The 13,027-nt window shown below is 43.6% G+C and overlaps 1 protein-coding gene across 4 annotated transcripts in view; it reads left to right on the forward strand.

Annotated features, from left to right (window-relative positions):
* Positions 1 to 13,027, forward strand: part of EXOC6B (exocyst complex component 6B) — a 450,651-nt gene that overhangs the window by 248,880 nt on the left and 188,744 nt on the right. For all 4 annotated transcript variants that reach the window (XM_073343016.1, XM_073343018.1, XM_073343017.1 and 1 more), the window contains exons 11-15: positions 1,132 to 1,252; positions 3,376 to 3,447; positions 4,055 to 4,152; positions 11,464 to 11,569; positions 12,773 to 12,882. In XM_073343016.1, the coding sequence (XP_073199117.1) occupies positions 1,132 to 1,252; positions 3,376 to 3,447; positions 4,055 to 4,152; positions 11,464 to 11,569; positions 12,773 to 12,882 (507 nt within the window). The remainder of the gene's footprint in view (positions 1 to 1,131; positions 1,253 to 3,375; positions 3,448 to 4,054; positions 4,153 to 11,463; positions 11,570 to 12,772; positions 12,883 to 13,027) is intronic.

The following is a 13,027-nucleotide window of genomic DNA, read 5'->3' on the forward strand; positions in this document are numbered from 1 at the left end:
GTTTAGGGAATCCATTTCTTGGGAACAATGCCCCTGTCTTCTGTCATGGAGCCAGAATAATTGTCTTATAAAAAATCTGAAATTCTAAATTGACTAAGCAATGCCTAAGGGGAACATAAGTCTACAGACATGTGAAAAGTATAAACACCAGAGAAGAAGAAATGGTTGAGGTGAAACACTGAGGTAATAAAAAATGAAGGAAAAACTAACATAAGCTAAAAGTCAGGAAAACTTCCTGACGATGTGAGATCTCTTATCTTCTCAAGGGACTGGGTGGAGACCTCCATGCTTTCAGCTTTTAAAAGCAGACTGGACAAGACATTTAATAAATGTGCTGTAGAGCACAGTCCTAGATGGGCCAAGAGATACGGCTGGGTGATGTAACAGGTCACTTCTAGGTCTAACTCTTATGCTTCTGTGATTAAAAATTCCTACAATTGGAAATATCCCATGTACTGAAATACCTGATTCTTATTCCATATGCTGATACCCAGTTTACTTTATTTAGCACTGCTTTAAAAAAAAAACCTGTCATTTCTGAGGCAGGGAAGTTGGCACAGACTTGAAAGCCAGAGACTAAACAAATGCATGGATTGAGTTTATGAATGCAGGAAAATGAGCAAGAAGGCAAGTCGCTGCTGATTAGTTCCCTCCACTCCCATAATCCTGCTGTCCTTCCCTTTTCTTTCAAGCGGAACAGGGCATCTTCCCAAAGACTCTTTCCTCCACTACAGCATAACTGATCACAAGGCAGCCGTTGGTCAGTAGGAAAGATTATAGGAAGTGTTTGCCCTCTGACAACTGTGTTGTGGGGTGTGTTGGATTTTGGTGACATTATTTTAAACCTGTCTCCTTGACACATACTTTAAATTTGATGTTTACCAGTTTACTTGCTGCTAGCAACAAATTAAAGCTTAGTTTCAAAACGTCAGTGGGGTTTTATAGCTGTCTATCGCCTGGTGTTTATTTCTGTGCACGTAGACAGAATTGGGCAGCAGATTGCTTTTCTTGTGGGGGCGGGGTGGATGAGAGTTTTGCTAGTTTTGCGTGTGTCAGTTGCATGTGTTTGTAAAACCATGTTGATGTCATAGGGACTCTACCGTCTGACAGCTGTGCCTTCTCCTTTGTTAGCTTTTTTGTAGTTGAAGATCACATCTTACATACGACCCAGGGCTTGGTCAATAGAGCCTATATTGATGAACTGTGGGAAATGGCTCTGTCAAAAACTATTGCCGCGCTAAGAACACATTCAGTAAGTAAAAGCAACAGATTCATTATCTTTGCAGCAACAGGTAAACAATCTGAGTCTTTAGGGGTTAGATTTTTATTTTGGTGTTTCTTGCCTGTGTTCTTTTTTTAAAAAAAAAATATACAGCTTATATACCTATATACTGATAAGGCTTTATTCAGCTCTCATGGCTCTGGATAGTCCAGATCATCCTGCACTGCGCTCTCCTCTGTTTGGGGGACTGAAAATAGTAAATACTGGCTCTCGCTTCCATTTCTCCATTATTTGGTCGACCATTTTTGGAATGCACCAGTAGGGGGAGTTTACTTGTTCTCTGTCATTGGAGTAATGTGTTTTGTATGGAGTAATGTATTCTAAACTGAAACATGGACATTTTGGTATTCCATTGAAGTAAATGCCAGTGAAAGACACACCATAGGGTTAAATATCATACATTTTAATGACAAATAAGTAGATTTTCTTCCCTATGTTACAATGTCTTGGATGAGTAAAACTGAAAGTATTTTTTAAAAATTATTTTCACCACTTAGGTGAGCACAAACGATGTTACAAAATGGTGGTTTGGTTTTGCCAATGTAGATGGGACTAATTCATGTTATAAACCTGTTAAGGGAACCCATGCTACAAACCTGGTGTTCAGATATACCCAAATAGTTGAGCATCTGCAGATGTTTCCTATGTGTCTCTGGTTTTCCATAGTGTGGCAGCTCTGTTGACTGGAGATACACTTTGCTGGCTGACTCCATTTGTGCCATAAGGAAGGGGATATGTAGAGAGAAAAATAGACCCAAACATTTCTATCATAAAGCTGTACTCTTTTAATCAGGGGTTTCTGGTGGCGCAGTGTAAACCATGAGAGCAAAACAAATTAAAACACGTCAATTTTTTTAAATTTCAATAACTTTACTAACATGACAAGTGTTGCCCAATTTAATGAATTAAGTGTCTGATAGGAATAGTTTTTACAACAATCATGCAGTTTTACATAGTCATTCAGCATTTATATTACAGTCATCATCAAATTATCTTGGCACCAAACACTTATTTTGGTGACAGCATAACGACCCAGCATGTCCATCCTATATTATCATTCATCTCTGATTTGGTGGGAGGCTGTCGCATTAGTGAGCCTGTTACATCTCTGTCCTTTCAGCCAGGATTATGCTTGGATTTTCTTCTTTGTTTTTGAGTGGGACACCTTTTATCATTTCTGAGAGTAGTAGGGAACTGTCTTTCTTTCCTACTTTGTTTTTTGGGCAGTGAATTGGGAAATGTTTCTTTGTCTGTCACATTGATTAACAGAGTCATTCCTCTTTGTTTCCAATGGACTTGAAATCTCTCAGTTTCTTTTTTCCAGTTTAGGATCACTGATTATATATTTGGTAAGAGTCTGTTTGAAATTTTGCATATTTCTCTTTAGTAGGGTTGTCTGCTAATATAAAGATTATGTGCAAAGAGGATGTATGACCTAATTTGTGATTTTGATCAGCTGTTCCCAGTAGGCTTGTGTATCTTTCTGACTAGAGTCTTGAGCTGTAGTAATTGTTTATATCATGGTATGAACGTTAATATTGCTGACACCTAGGCATGCAATGTGTTTTCCTCATGTTGCCAGAACCCTCTAGTTAAAAATGAAATCTTCTTAATATACAGAATTTGGGGTATTTTCTGTTTTACAAGACCTGGTTAACATTAGACACAATGTAATTAACAATTTTATTCAACAATAGATAACACTCAGTGTCTTTGATCTGTCAGTGCACTGCTTTTGCACCTTTTCCCTTCTCAATCTCCTGATAAATACAGTAACTTCTTGGTACTTTTATAGACATCTTGCTGGGGTATCTTCACAGCAACTGAAATCCTTGTGTGTCTTGTAGAGCTTTTGATTGCACCATGTTCTGGAATGGGATAATGTTTCAGTATTTCTGTATTCTGTGACAGTGTATCATGATATGACTGATCACGCTCTATAATAAAAGGCTATTAAAAGCCTACCAATAATAAAGGCTGAATCAAGTGTCTATATATTACACAAAATGAAGGATTACAGAAGAGTATGTATAGATGTTTTTTCTATTTGTAGCAATTAAAACTTTTTTTCAATTTCCCCCCCCTTTTTTTAGGCTTACTGTTCTGACCCAAATCTGGTATTAGACTTGAAGAACCTCATAGTTCTGTTTGCAGATACACTCCAGGTATGTGACTGTCAGACACTAATGTACATCTCGTTAAACATCTGTAGTGCTCGTGAAAGATGTCAGCCATTTAAACTGGCTGATGGGCACTGCTTCACCATGTCACTTCTGTTTCTTTATCTAGTGGTGTGTGAATTCAGGTGCCAGACTGATAGCCCTGGAGCCTGACACTCTGTTTGCACAGGGCAGTTAATCTGTGGGCAGTGGCCCACTCTGCCTTACCCACGTGATTGGTCCACCTGGACCCAAAGAGGCCACCTCTACGGTTCAAAGTAGGCCCTTGGCCTTTCTGCTGAGACTGCCTACGAGTGTGTTGAATGTGACAGGGCTTTTTCTGATGTCCACACCTGTCCCTTAGGAGCCAGACCTGTGAAAAAGAGAAGAACATACAATCGTTACTGATCTAGTCTGGATTTGAACTGGCTGCCTGGAGTTTAGTACACAGGTACTAAATCCCTGAGCCATGCAGTCCTCACTTCAGATTAAATTTGATGAGTGTCATGGAAGTGTAGAATTTACTCCCCCTTTTTTTTTTTTGGGGGGGGGGGAGGAAATCCCCGTGTTAGCATTTCTTACTGAATGTAGGTGCTTGCGTTTCTCAATGCAGGGGTATGGCTTCCCTGTAAACCAGCTGTTTGACATGCTACTGGAAATCAGAGACCAATATAGTGAGACGCTGCTAAAGAAATGGTCAGGAGTTTTCAGGTAAGAAACCTTTTATACATGGTGGTAAGACTTTACTTGGAGAGATATTTTATATACTGGCTAAAATGTTTTGTTTTTTTTTATTTAAAGGGACACTAACAGCATGCTTATGTCTAAAATTTGGCTTATGTTAAACTTGCTATAACTTGGTGCAGCCTATCCACCTTGGGAAAGGGAGAGGAAATACCAACATAGCTGCAAACAAAGCCGGGCAACCAACCTTGGCTAGAGGAGGGTTTGGAGCAGGGCACAAGCTGAGACTGGGGCTGGGGCAGTCTGTCAGAACTACCAACTAGCAGGGAACATTCCCAACAAGGTAGTGATGTTGAGGAAACTGGAGTGTCTGCTTTCATTTAGAGCCTATATACCTGCCTTGGGGTCACCTGGTCAGATTTTTGCTTGTGGATCGACTGGGCCCATAGGCCTCACAGGTAATTTTCTCAAGTGACTCGTCAGGCTCGGAGATGACTCATCAGGCTCAGAACATTCATCACAGTACCTTCCTCCCTCCCTCCAACCCCTAAAAAAGACGCCTACCTGGCATCCTCAGACCTGGTTTTTTGGGGTGTGACTGAGGGACTTCTCGAAGTAAGGCAGATGCATATATATTGTTGGCCAGCTCCCAGGAGCAATCAGCTGGACCATAACTCTCCCAATCAACAAGGTAAGTGAGATCCCCTCGATGAACTTAGGAGTCCAAGATCTTTACCAGTTACTCCTCATGTCCCTGGACTACATTGGATGGAGGGGCAATTGAATTCATCCAGGAAAGGTGTAGTCAATATGCTTTTTCAGCCAGGAGATGTGGAATACCAGTTGTATTTTCATCCTTTTGGGCAATTGGACTTCAAAGGCTACAGGTTTAATCTGCTGGATGACCCACAGTTGGCCAAGGTATCAGTAATCCACTTTTCGTGAAGTTTGGCTAGAACCAAAGTGCTGTGTGGAGAGCCATACTTCATCCCCAACAGTGATTGAGGGATTGCCTGCCTACAGAGGTCAGTGTAGTGTTCGTAATCCTTTTTGGCTGATTCTAGATGGGCTTTCAACTCCTCTTGGATACAGTGCAGGTGTTCAGCTAGGTTGGAGGCTGTGGGGCATGGATGGATAAAATTGTTGGTAGAAACCATAGTTGGTGTAAAAATGACTCTGGTGGGTTGATCTGTGGTCAGAGTTGTTGTACATGAATTCAGCAAAAGGAAGAAGCAAAACCCAGTCATCCTGGTGGTAACTGATAAAGCAATGGTGGTATTGTTCAAGAATTTGGTTCACTCATTCCATTGGTCTGGGGGTGATAAGCCAAGGAGACATGCAGATCCACATGCAGGAGCTCAAACAACTCTCACCAGAAATGTGAAATGAACAGCAGTCTTTGATCAGATGTAAAGTTAGATGGTAGGCCGTGGAGTTTCAAGGTATGGTTGTAAAACCGTTGCGGTGTTACCTCTACAGTGAGAATTTGAAGGCATGGCACAAAAGGTGACTTTTTATAAGCAGGTCAACAATGACCAACACAGTCACGTGGCCCTGGGAATTGGGAAGATCAGTGATAAAATTCTTGGATATGGAAGACCAGGGTTGAGATGGAGTTGGCAGGGCAATTAGCACACCCAGGGGTTTGCCCCAGGGAGCCTTTGTTCTAGCACACACGTCACAGGAGTTGATGATGTAGGGCTCGATGAACAAATGCAGTTTTGGCCACAGAAATGTCAAGACACCAGCCTCATTATTTTCCAGTGACTGAAGTGGCCAATTGGGGTGAATCCTGACATAGCCAGAGTATTGCTAGGCATGGTTGATCTTCAGGGATATACATCTAGTCTTTGTACAAGAGGATCCCATTGTTGACTGAGCATTTAGAGTCAGGAGCTAGGCCTGAATCAGTCAACATAAGTTCTGCCGCAAATGGATTGGAGGGATAAAAGGGACTTCACGAGAGACCGCAAGCTGTTGTCATTACTACATTGGCAAAATGGCAGGGTTTCAAGATAGTGGCAGGTTCTAGAGCCCCATCTCCTTTGTCCCAGTACTGCCTCATATGAAACCATGCATTGGGTTTATCATTCCTGGCACCCAGATGATAGGTCAAAGTGAAGTTGAACCAGGAAAAAAAAGAGGTGGGGAACCAGTGGATCTGGTGTTGATTGAGAGCTTCCAAAGTTCACAGGAATTCTAGATTCTTGTGATCATACATACCTGGACTGGGAAACATGCGTCCTCCAGATGATGGTGCCATTCTTCAAAAGTCAGCTGTTCTTTGTCACTGATCTCATAGTTTTGATCCATGGGCATTAATTTTTGGGAATAAAACAAACAAGGAAGAAGCACACCCTGGGGCCCATGCCGCTGTGACAAAACTACCCTGATTGCATAATTGGAAGCATCTACTTTGACATTAGAGGGTTTTGCCAGGTTTGGTTGTAGAAAAATGCGTGCTGATGTACACTCTCCCTTTAATTGATCAAAGGCAGACTGGGCTTCCACTGTCCAAGCAAATATAGTATTTTTCCGGAGCAATTGGGATCACCACCTTCGAAAACCCCTTGATGAATCTCCGGTAGAAGTTGGCAAACCGTGGGAAACACTAGATGTCATGGACATTTCTTGGGGCTGCTCAATCCATGATCATGGTGTCATGGATCCACAGAATCAGTGCTATGCCCTCAGCTTTGGAACAGTCTCTAGGAAGAATCCCTTCAGTGTTCCAGACCCCCTTGAGGTCTCACTCCTCCTCCATGGTAAGCCACGCTGCTTCACGGCCTCTGTAGGCTGGACCTCTAGGCCTTCAGCATTCCTGCTTCACACCGTGAGCTCTGTTCAGTGAGTCCAGCTGAGAAAGAGTCCTGGTAGAGACTCATACACTCTTCAGGGGTTAATGCACCCCAGCAAGGATTTGCAGTGACACTCAAACAGCTTTGTCAATGCAGGAGGGTTTATTAGTCAACTGAAACACAGCATGGGAAGTCCTGAGGTCAGCACAGAGAAATGAAGGTCAAAGCAAAGGCTATTCTGGTTAGCCCTGAGCCCAGCCAAGCTGTAGTGTTCAAGCTGTGTGCGTCTCTGTCTGACCGTCTTGGTCAGTTCCCAGGTGAGAGCCCCAACTCCTTCCAGCAGCCAGCTCTTATTCCCCTTCTTACACCTTCCAAGTCCTTTGTTCTCTAGCTGGAGAATTATGCTCAGCTTCCCTGAGGAGAGTGGGGGAAATCAATATCCCTTCAGGTGTCAATGTCCTAGTGATTGCATCTGCCATTGTTTTCTCAGATGCTCCATTCATACAGGGACTAAGGCACAGATAGCTAGACAACATTCATACCTATGGCTGTTAGGAGCAAACAGTCCTTGCCCACCCACTGGGAAACAATGTAGCATATAGGGGAAACTGAGGAATACACGGCATTCATAAAAATATTACAGAAAATTCCCACTTCGTCACAACTGGACAGTCTTTGAGGATCCATACCTGTTCTGTCAGGGAAAATGGTATGTAGCCTAAGAAGTCAACAGAACAGTGGTCAAACTCAGTTCTAAATAAATTGGTTAGTCTCTAAGGTGCCACAAGTACTCCTTTTCTTTTTGCGAATACAGACTAACACGGCTGTTACTCTGAAACCCTTACAGGCTGTTTGCTCAGAGGTGCGTGAGTACCAGGAGGATATGATGATCGTGGCGGGCCTGGTTTTTCTGACAAATTGGTCTTACAACACTTCTAAAAATGTCATTGACAAAGTGCTGGAACATGGCTGGGGCATTGGAGAGATCGAAAGGCAAAACTAGGTACTCAAAATGACCATAAGGTGTGAAATGCAATTTTCCATTTGTTGCCCTCCCATAGGTGGACTAGATTGCAAGTGGCACTAAGTCGAGCTTGATAAATACCTCAACAGAATCTACCCTTTCCAACAAAGGCAAGGGTTACTTGTTCTTGATAGGTTTCAGAGTAGCAGCCGTGTTAGTCTGTATTCACAAAAGAAAAGGAGTACTTGTGGCACCTTAGAGACTAATGAAGTGAGCTATAGCTCACAAAAGCTTATGCTCAAATAAATTTGTTAGTCTCTAAGGTGCCACAAGTCCTCCTTTTCTTTTGTTCTTGATAGTGATTCTGTTCAGCTCCCAGACTGCTGCGCTGGGCATCACAAAATGGGGAAGAGATGGCCAGCCCTCTGTGGAGATAGAGGTGGTTAGGGACTATTTAGAAAAGCTGGACGTGCACAAGTCCATGGGGCCGGACGAGTTGCATCCGAGAGTGCTGAAGGAATTGGCGGCTGTGATTGCAGAGCCATTGGCCATTATCTTTGAAAACTCGTGGCGAACCGGGGAAGTCCCGGATGACTGGAAAAAGGCTAATGTAGTGCCAATCTTTAAAAAAGGGAAGAAGGAGGATCCTGGGAACTACTGGCCAGTCAGCCTCACCTCAGTCCCTGGAAAAATCATGGAGCAGGTCCTCAAAGAATCAATCCTGAAGCACTTGCATGAGAGGAAAGTGATCAGGAACAGCCAGCATGGATTCACCAAGGGAAGGTCATGCCTGACTAATCTAATCGCCTTTTATGATGAGATTACTGGTTCTGTGGATGAAGGGAAAGCAGTGGATGTATTGTTTCTTGACTTTAGCAAAGCTTTTGACACGGTCTCCCACAGTATTCTTGTCAGCAAGTTAAGGAAGTATGGGCTGGATGAATGCACTACAAGGTGGGTAGAAAGCTGGCTAGATTGTCGGGCTCAACGGGTAGTGATCAATGGCTCCATATCTAGTTGGCAGCCGGTATCAAGTGGAGTACCCCAAGGGTTGGTCCTGGGGCCAGTTTTGTTCAATATCTTCATAAATGATCTGGAGGATGGTGTGGATTGCACTCTCAGCAAATTTGCGGATGATACTAAACTGGGAGGCGTGGTAGATATGCTGGAGGGGAGGGATAGGATACAGAAGGACCTAGACAAATTGGAGGATTGGGCCAAAAGAAATCTGATGAGGTTCAATAAGGATAAGTGCAGGGTCCTGCACGATGGAATTGAAATTGAACTGCAGAATTTCCATATGGTCTTGGATTTTGAGCTGGAGGAATGCGGTTTGATGTGTGACTGGACCTGAGAACAGCATGCTGCCATCAGTTGACTCCACTCGGTCTGAGGTGATACTGCTACATTGGGATACTTCCACACTGGCCAACCCTGCATCCATAAAATTACTAGAAGCCATGGAATTCAGTATCACGAGCTGGGTGCAGCTCACCTCAGGTGTAGTCAGGATGCAGAGACGGAGCAAGACCTGCAGATGTGGAAAGTGGCAGTTTGCGGCTGCCAAGATACATGATGGCAGAAGAGAGGGCTTGTGCGGAACACTCGATTCCATGGTTGCGTAAAGCTGTGACCCCTCTAATGGGGCTGGATTTGGTCATTTCCCAGATTTGCCAAAGGCCTGGGTTTACTGGGGCACTCAGTGGCAAAGGAGCTTTATCCATCCAGTATAGGCAAAGACTGTTTCACCCATGTAGTGCCGCCTTGTTGCATCAGTCTGCACAGGCTCTGGCTTTGGAGCAGTTCATGCGGATGGCCATAATGGAGCAGGGCTTTGCTGAGGTTGCAGGCATGCCATCTTTTCGTGGAGTCACTGAAATGACTCTTGATCCAATGCAGAATTTAATACGAGTTCAGAATAGAGGGGGTTTGACCTAGACCAGTTCATCTTCTACATCATCGTTCAGACCCTGGCAGAAATGGTAGATCTGGCCTGCCTCATTCCTTGATGTACCAGCAACCAGACACTGAAAGGAGACGGCATGTGGCGGGACAGGCCAATGGCCTTGTTTGAGAAACTGCAAGGCAGCTTCAGCAATACGAGTGCTATTCGGATCATCAAATGGGACCAAAATGGTATGAGATTAATTAATTGAAATTAGTAAGGATCAGGCTTGCCTGTTCCAGAAGTGGCGAGGCCCATTCTAGGGCTTCACTGTTCAATAAACTGAGAAGTCCCATCTTGGTCTGGTCATCAGGATATATTGCAGAATGCATCCAGTACAAAAAGCAGCTTTGGTTAATAACAGCACAGAACTTCTGGCATCTGCAATCAAATCTTTCTGGCAGTGGAACCTTTGGGCCACGTCCCAGAGGGACTGTTGCCGGCAGTACTGGATCTGCTGGGATTTGGGAGCAGAGGGAATTGTTTTCCTGTTGCAGTTGGGCAAGTTGACCCTGAAGGTTGCGGACCAACTGCCAGGGGTTTCCATTTTGGTCACTCGATGTGAGCATGTCGGGGAGCAGTCTGCTCAAAAGGTCAGCACACCTGGGAGACCTGCCATGGCTTGATCAGGGATAGATGAAGGCTGGAGCAGGAGTGGAGATAGGCACAGGTTGAAACGGGCAGGAACAGGTTGGCAGGGAGCAGTCTGTCAGAACTACCAACAAAGTAGCGACATGGAGCAGACTGGAGTGACTGCTTTCATTAGGAGCCTATATACCTGCGTGGTGGTCACCTGGTTAGACCTTTGCTTGTGGTTTGGTTGGGTCTTAGGCCTTGCAGATAATGATCTCAAATGACTCATCAGTCTCAGAGCGCTCATCACGACTGATATCCATGTGATACATTCACTTATGCTACTTCTTTGACCACCTAAAATACACGGTATGTCTTCATTGCAGAGTTAACTTGGGTGATTGGCACTCAGGCCTGAGCACTGGGATAGTCTAACCTGGGTGTGAATCAGCCACACTTCAAAGCCAGACCCGAGCGGCTGTGTCTTCACTAGGGCTGCACTCACCTCTGTGATGTCAGGGCTTTTGGAGACACTTCCCATGGTTCTTTGTGCTGCAATGAGCTGAGCTGCTCTGTAGCTTTTTTGTCAGTGAATCCTGGGAAAAGGTATCTGCCCTTCTGGGCTCATGGGGAGAATTGTAGAAAGGTGTTGGAGGTTCATCAGCGCTCAAGTGATTTAGCCTGCGTCTTCACTGTAAAGTGGGCAGGTTACTAACCCAAATGAAAACCCCAGATGAGTCAGTTAGCTCAGACTGAAAGCACTACTAATTCGGATCAGAGTTCTTTGTTTATGGAAAGGATTGGGGTTAGAGGCAACACCTGGGTAAGAGTAGCACTCCTAGCCATTTTAGGTTAAAGAGCCACAAGCCTGGTCTGTCACCTATTTCTCACCTGGAAATGCTCTGTACTGCTATAACTCATTATGCTAGACCTTTGTGAATGCCAGGGACCCTTGATATTGGCTCTTACGCTCGGTTTCTGGACAGGTGTGCTCCTGGTAGTAACATTATTTCTCTGTGCAAGGAGAGTTACTGTAACTGTTCTCTTATATTTTACAGAAATATACTTGATTCTGATAATTACAGTCCTATACCCATAGCTAATGAAGAACTTTATAAGAAGATAATAGGACAGTTTCCATTCCAGGATCCAGAGCTGGAAAAGGTAAGGAAGCCTCTAAAAGGGGACCCTGTTGGGATACCCTTAAGAAACTAGTTACTAACAACACCAAAAATTATTAAAATGGAAATAATTTTTAAAAAATCACTTGTATTTTTCATGGTTTACGTGTTCCGGGCTTAGGCGAAGAGAGCAGACTTGTCAGTGTCTAGTCAATTTCTCTTTTGGATCATTGTGCTAGCTAACAGTTCTGCAATGCTTGCAATGCGTTGCAGAACTAGCTAACAGTTCTGCAATGCTTGCAATGCATTGCAGAACTAGCTAACAGTTCTGCAATGCTTGCAATGCGTGCAATGTTTGTTTTTTAAAAGTTTGTTTCCATCGGAATTTCATTTTGATTTTATGGAAGCGTTTCTGTTGACTTGGTTTATTTTAATTTCTTCAGAATTTTAAAATATAACGATACCTTCAGTTTTATAAAAGCTTGGTCTTCACAAAACTCTAAAAGTAGGGCCAGACTTGACCTGAACAGTGTCACAGTGTCTCTTTAAACCATGCTTGGCTTGCGCTCAGCCTCTGGCAAATGTATGCTCCCGGCCTGGTGAGTGTAATTACAGACTGGGTTGCGGGGGGAAGGAGTTCAATCCAAGTTAGGTGTTTGGGCATTAATTCCCCCCTTCCCATTCCCCATCTGTTTGGCATCCAGTTTCTTCACCATTGTGCTCTGGACCCTTGGGCCCTGTCTAGGCTATGGCTGAAGCCAAGCTAGTAAGAGTCTGATTTGAAGGACATGACCTCTGCTTCCTCCCTGCTATTGATGTTGTAAGCCAGTGCCTGCCTGAGGCAGAAACAGTAAGAGGTGACAGAGAACAAAATGTCTTGTGCCGTGCATGGTGGTAAATCAACACTGAGGAGTATTCCAGTATTTTCTTTTTATGAATAAGGGAGCTGGTAATGGGTATGAGTGAGGTGTTCCTCTGACTATTCCCTTCTAGCTGCAGTTTTCTCTCCAGGCCCAATACAATGCTATTTGTGAGTGATTATCTGGTCCTTCACTTGGCTGAAACAGTTGTATAACACACAATAAATGCTGGCTTGTTGTTTCATTGCATAACCTGGCTGAATATTAGAATTGATTTGAAAGCATGGAGCTGGAAAGCAGCTACTCTAGATTTTGCTGGGAGTGGTGTTTTTCCCTGTTAAATTTCTGCTGTTGTCCTTATTTTAATTCTTTTCTGTATTTTACAGCAACCGTTTCCAAAGAAGTTCCCCTTTTCTGAGTTTGTGCCTAAAGTTTACAATCAGATTAAAGAATTCATCTATGCCTGTCTAAAGTTCTCAGAAGATCTTCATCTGAGGTACAGTATGCAATACTGATGATTGTTCATGTAAATATGATAACTTTGCAATTTATATAGCTCCTTTCACTGCAGGATGTCAAAACACTTCATAAACATTCATTTTCTCCTTAATCCTCCATGGCAGTACTAATATTTGGGGGTA

This window comes from Lepidochelys kempii, chromosome 4 (assembly GCF_965140265.1).
Source record: "Lepidochelys kempii isolate rLepKem1 chromosome 4, rLepKem1.hap2, whole genome shotgun sequence".
NCBI classification, from domain to species: Eukaryota; Metazoa; Chordata; order Testudines; family Cheloniidae; genus Lepidochelys; species Lepidochelys kempii.